The sequence below is a fragment of the Priapulus caudatus genome, unplaced genomic scaffold, assembly GCF_000485595.1.
Source record: "Priapulus caudatus unplaced genomic scaffold, Priapulus_caudatus-5.0.1 Scaffold1503, whole genome shotgun sequence".
NCBI classification, from domain to species: Eukaryota; Metazoa; Priapulida; class Priapulimorpha; order Priapulimorphida; family Priapulidae; genus Priapulus; species Priapulus caudatus.
Window position 1 is genome coordinate 27,012 of NW_014578564.1, and position 13,962 is coordinate 40,973.

The 13,962-nt window shown below is 45.8% G+C and overlaps 1 protein-coding gene across 1 annotated transcript; it reads right to left on the bottom strand.

The window, feature by feature from the left end:
• Positions 1-1,903: 1,903 nt before the first annotated feature.
• LOC106816839 (U3 small nucleolar RNA-interacting protein 2-like) lies at positions 1,904-13,956 on the bottom strand (the record flags this gene model as incomplete). Its single annotated transcript, XM_014821474.1, has 8 exons — positions 1,904-2,444; positions 2,995-3,074; positions 11,186-11,352; positions 11,621-11,683; positions 12,084-12,218; positions 12,930-13,030; positions 13,382-13,474; positions 13,807-13,956. Coding segments are annotated over 8 exons (948 nt in total), but the record flags the coding sequence as incomplete, so codon positions are not given.
• Between the last annotated feature and the right edge of the window lie 6 nt (positions 13,957-13,962).

The following is a 13,962-nucleotide window of genomic DNA, read 5'->3' on the forward strand; positions in this document are numbered from 1 at the left end:
TCCGATAGTACCCTGGGGGACATAGACCCTATGAGCGCCAGTACATCCTCGTGTAGCGCCAAGAAACGGCCAAGTATTGCAGAACCCCCTTCCAACCATATGATATGGCATCATTCCCTCAAGCCTAGGGCCCTAGGCTAGAGAGTAGAGGCTATATGATATCATGTTGACTGTTGTGTACTGTACACAGACACATGCAGTCCCACTCCAAGGCGTGGTTCAGGTTGTGACAATGAAGTATTCATTCACAATAAGAAGAATCACACGTGAGTTGAGTTGGACACTATTCTTACTTAATGAGTAGCTCCAGGAATATAGCATTGCTACAACAACTAACAAAAACAGCAAACACACATATTACAACTATGTTTGGAAACATATGAAAGTGTGCGCCGAGGTCCAGTGTCACAGAAAAATTGTATCCCCGTACATTAGTTGCCCATTGAAAAATATCGACTGAGCATGCGCGCATGACATGCATGGGTTTATATGACATGTTATCTCATGATATATTATCTTACTCCTGATGTTATCACAGATATCAAGAATGACAAGACAATTAATGGCATGTAAATGGATAATCTCGTTTCCTAAGTGAATCGCATTAACGTCTGTATATACCTAACCTGTATAATACCAGTCGTCATGTTACGCTTGACTGCGTTCGCTACACTGACTACACTTTCTAGTGAGTAGGCCCTAGCGGCCGTTACGAGCAGGAGCGGTAATCATTAACGTTAGTATCTACCGTATATACTGTATATAACATCTGTATATACCGCAGTGCAGTGAACTTAGCTGACCCCACAATGGCCCTCTATTGACTACATTTTTATTTTTATTTTTTTAGATTTTTGAAATTTATTTACGCTTTCAAGTATATTACATTGTTACATATATCACAACAATTTTTTAAATAAATACAGCGAGGGAGGGCTACTACAGTTAGTTACTTAACGTTAAACCATGAATGACAATACGATTGGATAATACAAAATATATATGAGCATTATGAAAAATAAATAAATTATAAATATACTACATGCAAATTACCCAGAGTCCACATGGAATTGACAACCAGTGAACAACCAGCGGCATCAGACTTGAAGTCTAGAAAAAGATATATTCTTGAAATATAAGACCTACATTACAATAGATAGAATTAATATCTGTTTGACTGCCACAGGTCTAATTTAAGGGCAATATATATATATATATATATATATATGCTGTATGTGTCTGTATTTTGTTCACGTGTGCTAACTTTTGCAGCAGGCACGACGTCATTTGTGCTGACCAACGTCTCAATTTATTATAGAACAGTTTTTATTTTAACGTTGGCTGTGTTTTACATTGACTCTGATGAATAGAATTACTATATTTAATATACTAAATGTTATCAGTATAATTTATATAGTTTATTAAACTCAGGGTACTCTATATTCTTTTAAAATAAAATGTTTTTTCTTGCAAAGATGAAGGTAATGTAGTAGCAGACCAAAGCGGCTTTTGAGTCGTTATTCGTCACATGTATCGCATGTGTGCGCGCGTGTGTATTGTTAGTAAATATCTCTAAGACATGTCATTGTGGTGTGTGTATATTGCATCTTGCAGAATCTGGAATCTGAATCCTTACAGTGTGAATCGCTAGATAGTCAGCTGTATGTTACAAGTTGTTGAGCTGCAGTTAGAATATGTCAACAATAATGGAGGTGCGGCCAAAATGTTGCAAACGTATGCAATTCCCGATCGCTATAAGCCTTGAGTAGGTTGTGTAGTTAATAGCAGGAGTGAGAGGTGGGTATGAATTGAAACAGGCCTCACTAATCATTACCAGGTATCGTAAATGTAGCTATATTCACACACGCGTACACACAAAAAGACAAAAAGAAACAATAGCAACTTACTCAGAACAAATAGAATTTACTCGCTCATGATAACAAATGTACGGACAATGAAATTCGTCACCTCATACAAGTTCATCTTTCAGTGACAGCCTGCCTCGCTATAATCCAATTCCCCACACCCTTTTCACTTTACATACTGCTTGCAATCATACGTAGAACGTGCTGTTCTTCACGTTTAACTTTCCCTTGTCGTGTCACTAACGAAGAATGGCACCTTAGGCAGTATGTAGTCCCAATAACACTTCGCTGTCTCTTTACATATCTCTTTATGTATCTCTGGCATGTACGACTATCTCGTTCCCGCGTTCCCATGATCTCGGCTGCACCACCACCATCCCGCAAGCCAGGGGGCAGCCCACAGGCACACGTCCCGACTCTCTACGCCTGCTTTGTTGACGTTCTCTTCAGCGGGACGATGCAGACGGAATTCCGCGCGTCGCGGCGGCGCCACCAGCGTCCGAGTCGATGTTCCTGACCGACGCCGGCGACGATGAAGTCCCCGCTGGAGGCAAACCGGAGAGCGTTCACGAATCCAACCTGGAAGAACAACACCCCCCGTCAGGATAACACGATGTCTCGAACAACTCGGGAACTGACGCGCCTTACTCATGTCGTCCGATTACTAACATGATGTCTCCATCGTCACTGGAAGTGGCACGGTTCACCCAACACTTGGACAAGAAACGAGTCTCTCTCACGTCTAAGTGTTCATTAACATCGATTATCTGTCTCAGAGACATATTGCATGCCGCCGCGAGCAAAACGATGTCTGCACAATTTCAGGGAGCTATGCAATGCCCAACCTGTTTCAGACAGCATAATCTGTTGTTGCAGGGAGTGACACCATGTCTAGATTGTTTTATAGAGCAAAACAATGTCTATCACGACTATGTTCGCAACACAAACTGTTGAGAAAATCACGTTGGCAACCGGAACAAATAGAGATCATGTCGGAAATAGTAACGAAAATATTGACGAATAGACGATTCCACTGGAAACAGCGCAAAACTGAGAAGACGCTGACGGGCGACAGAAAGGAAGGACTAGGACAAAACGGAAAACACACAGAGAAGATGCTAGAATTTACCACGGGTATCTTGTGGAGCAGCTTCAACGATCGGTACCCTTCACTGCACTGCCATAGTCTCACATAACCATCACAGGAACCTGTCGAGGAGAGACACATGACAATTAGCCAAAGAACCGAATAACTGCAGCACAGCTACATCATCACTCCACCACACAGTGTGAATATAAAGTATGCGTAAACATTCACACGAGCTCAACCACATGAAAATTCCAGCAACAGCACCATGTATGTAAATAAGTTCGCAGCGCACATGACTACAACTATAACTGTATGATGACTACTATTAAAATCTGCCCTTATATTGGCCTTATTAGAAATGCAACTCATCCCCAATTAAACTGCCTGAATCAAGGGTGAGTACCGTAGGTTTTTTTACTGTTTTCGACCATCATTGCCTAATCTCGTCGGACCTCCGTGTAACATTCGAGGGTGGGCGGGTTGTCAGCAACATAAATAGACATGACCATCGTACCGCCTAAAACTGCAGAAGTTTCGTGCGACACTTCACGTCGAAAGTCAAGACATTTCAGACTCGCGAACACGTCGCATCTACTCGCGACGTTTCTGGCGACGGCTCGCATGGGTTTGCTGCCAGTTATTTGCGCCAAGGAGCTAAATATAACAAGGAGAAGAAGCCGCCGCGATATCCTGGCCAAATTTGGGTCGCAGAGACCCTAGAACAGATTGTGTTCTATTTGTCTCTGGTTCGGCCTGCACAGTGCCGTTTCAGCTGATAGGCCATAGAGGCGCCTCTGTGAGTGAAAATGCAACACGCCATCCGCGCTTCTCTCCTTGTTATATTTAGCTCCTTGATTTCCGACCTCCCTGCTTACACAGAAGCGACTCACGCCGACCCCCGAGACGGCTGGCAGTGGCGCACTGCGCGACACTCGCTTCCTCGCGTCTCTCGCGTCGTCGTCGACCGTACGTGCGCAGACTTCACAGGCAGCTCGTGTTTTTCTTCATCACGCTCCACAGCGCGACGGAACCTGCCGAGAAACCGCAGCCGAGCACGTCAGGGCGGGCGCCAGCTCATCGCGGCAGACCGTCAATGAAATCGTATGCACAGCTTTCGCAGCTCACTCGTCGGTTCACAACACTTCCGCAACGAACTAACCAACGTTGTAACATGTCAGCACCAGGCAAATAACAGACCGATAAAGGTAGGAATGATGGTTGTTAACACGAGTGAACGCGCAAAGGAGCAGCTATACGCCAACAGATGGCAGCACTCATCAAATGTCTCACCCGTCGTCGATCCGATATGAAGTGTTCTTCGTTAATGATTGCACACAGTCGATGGACCCGCTGAAAAAAGTGACGAGAAAATTGCAATCAGAAGCAAAATACCAGCAGAAAAAAATGAAGCTCGGACTGCTAGGCGTACTATACGACTCAGCGAAGCGTAAAAGTATTCAGCTACCCGGCGATGCGCCGATCTCGGAACACGGAGAATGGTGCTGAGCGGATTGCACACGGGGTTTTACCGTCACGTTTCTTCACGCCAGGCTATTTTTATAATCGCTCTGTTTCGGCTTGCAAATATTTATGTCTATTTCTCGTCGATCTAGGGGCCGCAGAACAAGATTCACGAACACATGCGTGCACTCGTGTACAAATAGTAGCCTGGGAAGCAGTGCGGGCACTTGGAACAAAGCTTCTTCGCGAACAACGCGGAACTCGCACGACGCCAGACGTCCGCGTACCTTGTGGCCGGAAAGACAGCTCCGATTCCCAACGACCTTCCACACAGCCGCCGCGGGCGCCGCGCGTGCGGCGCCAAGGTCAGCACGCCTCGCGCGACAGCGCGCGATGCCGGTCACGTGTCCTGGTGGCCGAACCTGAGGACGCGAGATGAAGTGGTGAAGACGAGAAAGCCGAGACAAACCCTGCACGCGGGAAGACCAATCTCCGTCATCGTTCGTTCCGCGTTCACAACGCCTCCCGCAGGTTGTCATCATCGAGCTAACGCGATCCGTGACTGACCCACAAGTGAGCATTCGCCGATCAACCTCTTCATTGCGGCTCAGGCGGCGGGTGAGTAGTAGTACACCAGAAGAATGAAGAACATGACAGCCAATAGATAACATAGATCAGGGTCTGCCCAACGGGGCGCGGGGCGGTGTACTGGCACTCGCGGTTGCCGCCCGCACATATATCTCCGCCCGCCACTATTTTTGATGTAAAAAAAAATAAAAAATAAGTCTATAATATATGGCCTTTTTATACTCAAAATCAGGAAATGAGTTTCAGAGTTTTTTTTCATACTTCAAAAATAAACAAATTCAGGGGGAGCATGTGCCCCCGGACCCCCCTAGAGGCTTCGCGCCACGCTGCTTGCTCCAACTGGATCCGGCCCGCACTAAAAAAGTCAAGACAGAACCCTGATAGAGCTACCATAAAGTACAATGGCATACTAAGCAGGCGGGTATAAGCAGCAGAAAGAAGAATGTCATACGGTGGAAGATCCCCCCCCTCCACGGCCCGCAACAGGATCACAGTGCTTCGACCGTAGGCCATTCTCGTCCAAGTCCAGATATCACAGAGCGTCTGAACGAGGACACGTACAGTCGTGCGTTCCTTTCTGAAGACCGAGCCGCTAGAGAAATCACCCAGCAGCAGGCAGTTAGTGAAAGAAAGTAAAGTATGCTCTCTGCGGTGTGTGTGTGCTGTGTGTGTGTGTGTGGTGGTTGCGTCGTGCTGTGCGTGCTACGTGCGCGATGTGAATGTGAGAGTGTTATTATTAATAGCCATACATATCACACATTTGTCACAGCTAACTCTATAGCTCGACGGTGTCACGATAAACTGACCGAGACCACACGCACAGGGGTGTAAACCCCATAAAGATCTTGTCACACAACACACAGAGATGTCCGCGCTGGCGCTCCCTTCACACGCAGCACTCGTACGACCACTACCACGCGTAACCGGCGACGCAACGATGTGCGACGCACGCGACTACACGAGACGGCGCCTTGTGCGCCACGAAACGTAGGCACGCCTCGCATGTGTCGGCCTCCAGATGTGATCGGCGATTTCGCACCGACGACCCTGCAAAAACGCAAAAACGACGCGTCGAATACCGCCGAACCCACATCCTCGGTGTGTGACGAAGCTCTGTTCGTTAGCAACGCCGAGCAAAAAAAAGTGGCATCTTTAACGCAAATAATCGAATCAAGAGAAATATCATTTCATTCCTCTGATTCTGCTACGGATGAATGAAATGAACATCGGCAAAAAAAACACACACAAGGCAAACGCGATGATCCCCAACTGAAAACAATAGCAGAGATGGACAAGCATTCACGCGCTATTGCCACCCTACCAATGGCAGGGGTCGAAATTCGATTTTTATTATGGTATCCATCGGATACCAAGGTATGAAAATCTGGTATCCCCCGCCCAAAGATATCTGATCAAAATTTTTTAGATATTTTTAATATTAATAATTTGTTTCAACAATGTTGGCAATCCAAAAAACCTTGAAATATTAAAATAGCATTGAAAATTATTAATATGTAAGTAATTATTATATAACAGAGCCGCAGACGTCTGGCATCATCTGAGTCTTTGGCTACGATATAGAACTAAAATTTCAGGTCGTGCGTAGTACCACATCCTTGTTAGTCGCAGATAGCAGACACGCAGTTGCGTACACATCAGTTAGGACACGCCCACTATCAGCAGATGAGGGTAGGGGAGGGGGGGGAGAGGTGGGGAAGGTGGGGAGGGGTGGGAGGGAAGGAAGGGAGGGTGGGGGAGGGGATTCACCTAGGCAAAGCAGTTCGGCCTTGTTGATCAGTGAACAAATCCATGTTTACGCCTCCGTCGTTGAGGGTCAAAGGTTATCCGACACTTACTCGTCGCGCATGTCAGCAGAAGGGACATTCAGGTCCTTTCCAATAAAGCCATAAAAATGCTAGTCACCGTGAAACAAAAAGTTTTCAATCGCTCCGTCAGACCATGTCCTGCACGAAAATGTCTAAAATCTGCCCGTGTGCCCACTGACCTTTCGACCTGTGACCTCCAATTTCGGCACCGTGATCGGCTTTCGCTACCAATGCTATACACTCCGACTACATCACGAGCGCTAGCGAGCCGTTTAAGATTCTGTGCCGCAATTCGCATTCCTCCTTATACCTAGTTAAGGAGTTGAATGTTCCTCCTTCTTGTACACCTCTTACCTTTGACCTTTGACCCCAGCTTCGACATCGCGCAACCGTTTTGACGATCCCCCCGATGTGGCCGAAACGTGACCGGTCACGTCGAGCGCGTTAAGATTGTGCCCACACTGCTGACGCACGACGAGACCAACGACGGACGCCACGGACGACATAGCGATTCTACAAGCGCATCTGACCTAGTCAGAAGCTTAAAACAGAAAACAGATTCACAGATATGCACATACAATACACGCAGACGATTGCAGACCATGTCGTCGCTTGATACAATCTAACAAATTACATTCCGCTAAGCTGCAAATATCTCAACCAACCACTATCCCGTTGAAAATTTTTTTTACTATGCCGCGGGATACCAAGCATTGAAATCTGTATCCAAACAACAAGAATCTACTATCCGCGTATATCGGAACCGCTAATCGACCCTGAGACCGAAAAAAGCGACAGAACCGTACGTAAACAACGCGCAGAAGAAAACACGCACCAGAATTGTTGATCCTTCAGATAGCGAGAGCTAGAACTTGCGCAGGTGTGCCGACGTGCGTCGCTCCGTACCGCTGCGGCCGCCCGGAATCACGTGCAGCTTCTTTCCGTCCACACCTCCCGTAATCCACAACATACACCACATTATCACGGCAACACGTGCCACCTACATGCAGAAATTCAACTAACTTGAACCAACCTAACGTTTCCCATATAACATTACATTGTATTCGTATAAACGAGGCCATGCAGCCTCATTAAAAGTCCACCATGAACACAATGTCGCAATACAGTCCTCAAGCAACCCAAGGCAGTGATGATGTGCATGCTTACATTAATGACTAACAGTCTTTGACCTGTGAACGATAAGTTCGCGAGAATACGAACCGTGATGCAACTTTCCGCCAGAATCGATGTCTCCCTCCAGAGGCCCGTAATCTCGGCGACGCTTCGTTGGATTCCAGCTGTTCTAGGCTAAAAGAAACACATAGCAAGACAATCCCGCACCTCAGAAAATCAACGAAAAATCCATGTTATGCAGCAAACTCGACAAATGTGTTAGATAACTATTCAGTCAGAGAAGTCACATGTCATTATCTACCATGATTTCGATCTTTGATATTATACCACATATAATAAGTCGGTCTCCACCAGAGTAGAGTTTCATATACCTGAAGCCAAAATATAGACAGGAAACAAGCTCCTCACACAGTAGTTCCTAAAAGCATGAATTATAAAACATGCAACATCATATCATAAGGAAATCATGACATAAAACAAAGACATGAACGCATCCCATGTACCTATGACAACGGAGCATTAAGGCATCTTGTCTAAGCTGTTGTAGAATTGGAACTAGAGCATTATATATAATATAATTATATTAATATAATACTAATGGAAACTAATAGCAAGAAATATTCATGATGGTGCATTTTCAATGTTACACGTAATTTGACATACAACATCTTCCTTAAGCCGAAGAGAGACAGCTTCTTTCTTTCCCTCATCTAGGTCCAACTTATCAGCTTCTGAAAAATCAACGAGCCTAATTAAGAATATTTCTTGATATCAAGGCTTAACATTAATCTTCTGTCATGTCTCTCTCTCACACTTGCATGGATTCATGTTTCTTTGTCAGTGTAACCATCCTCTTTCTCTCTCTTCACCCACACCAATCCTTGCAACTCAAAACTCATCCAGTTTCTTATTCTTCTCTTCATCACACCAGCTGCTTATGCCTCTTTCTATTCCTTTCGCTCTCTCTCTGTCTCTGTCTCTCTCTTTCCAGCTCCCCCCTTCCATCCCTCTCTACCTCTCTCTACATTCGAAGGTATTTGTTAATATTGTTTACCCTCCTCTTCCAGTTGCTGAAGATAGAGTTTCGTTAGTCTGAGTCTTTTCTCTTGTGCAGTTTCCTCTTCCTCCTCCTCTCCGGATTCCTTCCCTTGTTGTGCGACTGGTCTACTTTCTACATCGCTGCAATGTAAATCACATAGATTTTCAACTTCAGTTTAGTGTAACCTAACTTAATTGGTAGAAATTTTTATTCCGAACTCCACTTTCCTTTCCACTATTATCTTGTTACTGTGCTACATGATATTTGTTGTAACTAATTTTTATACGTGCTTGAAAATGTTTACTTGCAAAGTTGCATTTATAATTGTACTTGCATTATAAGAGACTAGGGGATTACATATTTCTTTTGGTCGAAAATGTTTCCGTAGGAATGCACCCTCTAATTATATAACACAAGTTACATTGCAAACGTTTTCTGTGGAATGCATTACTTCTATAATGCAAGGTATTACTGTAGTTTGCCATCAGGGTCGATGTTAACTTGTTAAAACATTTTGAGATGCCGATCACACTCCAGACCTTTCTATTTCACTGTCGCTGGAAATCTCCACTTTGCTTCCCTTCGTCTTCCTCTGCTTGCTAGTCGAGTTATTGACCCGTGCTGCCACCCCAGGTCGCTTTCTCTTTGCAGGTGCACCCTGGTTTTAGAAGAAAGCAATGCAGGTGGATATTACAAACATTGTAATAAATGCTCGATAAAATTATGGTTGCTCAGTCTCAAGACAATATTTTGAGTAGATTTAGTAAACTGTAGTCTGTAAAGTATATTTTTAGCCAAGTCATACTCTACTCATACACATAGTCGAATGCAATGAAATCTGTGAGCTGTTTTTTTTCAACTTGATCGGGTGGTCCACAACAACAGGCAGTGCTGGAGACTTGTTAATCAAAATATTATAATATAAACACTGTAAAATAATTCTGGGCGAGTCACTGCAGGGTGGTCACTCACGTCACAGCGCGTCACCCGACATACACAAATCACTATATTACTATTAGTTGTATAACTGTGCTATGACTACGACCACTCTTACCTTTTTCGCAGGCACTGTACCGTTGTCTTTTCCTCTTATGAAAAACGACATGATTACTTAGCATACAAATATATAACCGTGCAAACAGTAAGTAAATATACAATATAGTTACACGCCGAGACAACTAACATACATGTGCTTAGTAAGGATGTAAGGATGGTCTTAAAAATAAATACAATTGCGCGCCATCTAGCGAGAAAAAAGCTGGTCATTTCTAACAGCATGGCAGCACCCTGCAGCAGTAAGTGATCATAATAATGAAGGCATCGTGTCCATAATTTAATTGTGGAGCGTTTGAGAATGCGATGCCGGTATTATTCAGGAGTGTTGGTATTCTGTAATGTATATAAATTGTAAAAATTGTAATGTTTTCTGTCGTCACGTTCCTAACGGTCACTGTCAGTTAGTTAAACAGGCAGTGTTTCTTTGGTTTCTATTTACTACTGTTTTCTTTCATTCAAGTAATGCCACTAGACCCATCTATGTTGGATCTACCAAATACCCTACTATCCGTGGATGGTTGCTGTTCTACTTTCTACGCGGGCTCGCTTTCACTCGACGCTGCTGATTCCACAAGTCAACCGTAGTGCGGAAGGCAACAACCACAGTTGTGCGGTGAGGTGTGGAGGTGAGTAATGGCATGCCAATGTCAACAACAACAAACAATGATCCAATCCTAAGATAAGAAACTTGTCATCTCTGATACTGCTACTAGCCATAGGACCGACTTCCGGCTTGAGTTGGCTCTACTCGTATGCTGTGTGTTCATGATAATTTCAGTTGTTCACATATAATGCACTTACGATCCAACACGTTTTCGGGTCTAGCTCCCGTTTAGCCACAAGTTTCCTTCTCGCTTAACACTACGTTGGCGAGAGGGTCACAAGCCGACGCAATAGAATATTGTTCGGCATGACGTGCGCTGCTATTAAACGTAAAATTATCTAACTTTTTATGATTCTTATCGCTTCTCTGTACGTCCACGCCTCGATTTATTATATGTGCGCTATCACTGAGCATGTATTTACGTGTCAGCGAGTAATTATTAGAATTGATAAGACGCTTCCTCTCCTTGTTATATTTAGCTCCTTGATTTGCGCGACCTCCCTCTTACGCAGAGCGACTCACCCGACGCCACGAGATCAGTGCTGTGCAGTGCTGCCACTGCGCCGATCCACTTCGCTTCCTCCGTGCTCTCGGCGTTGTTGTTGTCGGCGTCGTCGTCGGAGCGACTGTGCGCGCGCTTCACCAGGCAGCTCGGCTTTTTCTTCATCACGCTCCACAGCGCGACGGACCTGGCAAGAAACCGCAGGCGAGACGTCAGGTGCGTGGCGCAGCTCATCGCGGAGAGACCGTCAATGAAATGTATGGCATAGCTTTTTGCAGTTTCACTCGGTCGGTTCACACTTCTCGTCAACGACTAACCAACGTTCTAACATGTTCAGCACCAGGCAAATAACAGACCGATAAAGGGTAGGAAGTGATGGTTGTTTACACGGGTGAATGTCGCAAAGGAGCAGGCTATTACGGCCAACAGAGGGCAGCACTCATCAAATGTCTCACCCGTCGTCGGATCCGGATATGAAGTGTTCCTCGTTAATGAGTTGCACACAGTCGATGGACCCGCTGAAAAAGTGACGAGAACATTGCAAGTCAGAAGCAAAATATCAGCAGAAGAAAATGAAGCTCGACTTGCTAGGTACTAGAACTGTGGCGTAAGCGGTAAAGTATTCAGCTACCCGCCGATTGCGCCGATCCTCGGGAACACGGAGAACGGTGCGAGAGCGGATTTCACCGAGTTTTACCATCACGTGTTCTTTCACGTCAAGGTATTTTTTTATCGCTCTGTTTCGGCTCGCAATATTTATGTCTATTCCTCGTCGATCGGGGGCCGAGACAAAGATTCACGAACAATGCCGGCACTCGTGTACAATAGGTACACTGGTGAACAATGCGGGCACTTGTGTACAACGCTTGCATTCGCGAACAACACGGGAACTCGCACGAGCGGAGACGTCCGTCGTACCTGTGGCCGTGGAAAACGAGCTGCGATTCCTCAACGACCTTCCACACGCGCACGCTGCCGTCGCGGCCGCCAGAGGTCAGCACGCGCTCGCGCGACAGCGCGTCGATGCCGGTCACGTGGTCCTGGTGGCCGAACCTGAGGACGCGAGATGAGATGGTGAGACGAGAGACGAGACGGCGAGACGCGAGACAAACCCTGCACGCGGGGAACACCAATCTTCCGGCATCGTTCGTTCCGCGTTCACCGCCCCCGCATGGGTTGTTTATCACTCGAGCTAACGCCCGTGACTGCCCCACAGTGAGCATTCGCTCGTTCAAACCTCATCATTTGCGGCTCAGCGGCGGGTGGAGTAGTAGTACGAACAGAAAGAAAGTACATGAAGCAGGTAGATAACATAGATGTACATAAACAGGGTTCATAGTAGTAAGACATATGTTGAAATAAGGACTTATAAGACCCTTTCTGAAGGCCAAAATAAGACTTTTTTACGTGACTATTAAAGTACACTAATAATTAAATATTTATATACACAATTGCACAGCAGATTTAATTATTCCGTATTATATATATACAACAATTCTTACTCTAAGTCGAGAACAGTTTATAAAACAATTGGTCCTTTGGCAAAAAATAAGGACTATTAAGTACTTTTCTAAGATTTCACCAAAAATAAGTACTAATAAGGGCCCTTATTTTATTTTTGGCAAAATAAGTACTTATAAGACTTTGGAAGACCCGCTACGAATCCTGATAAAGTACATGCGTAGTAGCGGCGGGTATAGCAGAAGAATAAAGAATGGTCATACGGTGGAGATCCCCCCCCCCCACGCCGCGACGGTGACTCACAGTGTCTCGACGTAGGCCATCTCGTCCAAGTTCCAGATCTTCACAGAGCGGTCGAACGAGGCACTGTACAGGTCGTGCGTTCCCTTTCTGAAGACGAGGCCCTAGAGAATGCACCCAGCAGCAGCAGTTAGTTAAAGAAAGTAAAAATCAAAAGTATTTGCTTTCTGCGTGTGTGTGCCTGCGCGTGTGCATGCGTGCATGCAGTTCGTGTGCATGTGTGTATTATATTATACATACATATAACACATGTTCACAGCTAACTCTATAGCTCGACGGCGTCAAGCGATAAACTGATCGAACCACCCACAGGGGGTAAACCAATAGTATAGATCTGTGTCACACACACAGAGATGGTCCGCCCTGGCCTCCCCCTTCACACGCAGTACTCGTAGCGCACACTACGCACGCGTAATGCCGGCGACGCGGCGATTGTGGCGACTGCAGCGACTCACCGAGACGGCGTCCTTGTGGCCACTGAACGTGTGCACGCGCTCGCATGTGTCGGGCTTCCAGATGTGTATCGTGCGATTTCTGCACCCGGACGCCTGCAAAAACGAAAACTGACGCGTCGAAAACTCGCCGAACACATCTCGGTGTGTGACGAAGCTCGTCGTTCGTTAAGAACCCGAGCAAAAAAAGTGGCATCTGCTTAACGCAAATAATCGAACACTGATCTGCTACGGATGATGAATGATACATCGGGACAAAAAAAACACACACAAGGCAAACTCGATGATACCCAATGAAAACAATATGCAGAGATGGCACAAGCATTCACGCGCTATTTCACCCTACCCTCGTACGTACGTCATGGGTACCGAATAAAATGGCGAGCAGACGCGTACGTAAACGAATCGCTGCAGAAGAGAACACGCACCAGGAATTTGTTGTCCGTTGAGATAGCGAGAGCTAGAACGTGCGCGATGTGGCCGACTTGCGTCGCTTCCGTACCGCTGCGGCCGCCCGGAATCACGTGAAGCTTTTTTCCCGTTTCCACACTCCCTGCAATCCAGCAGGGAGTGTCTATATTCAG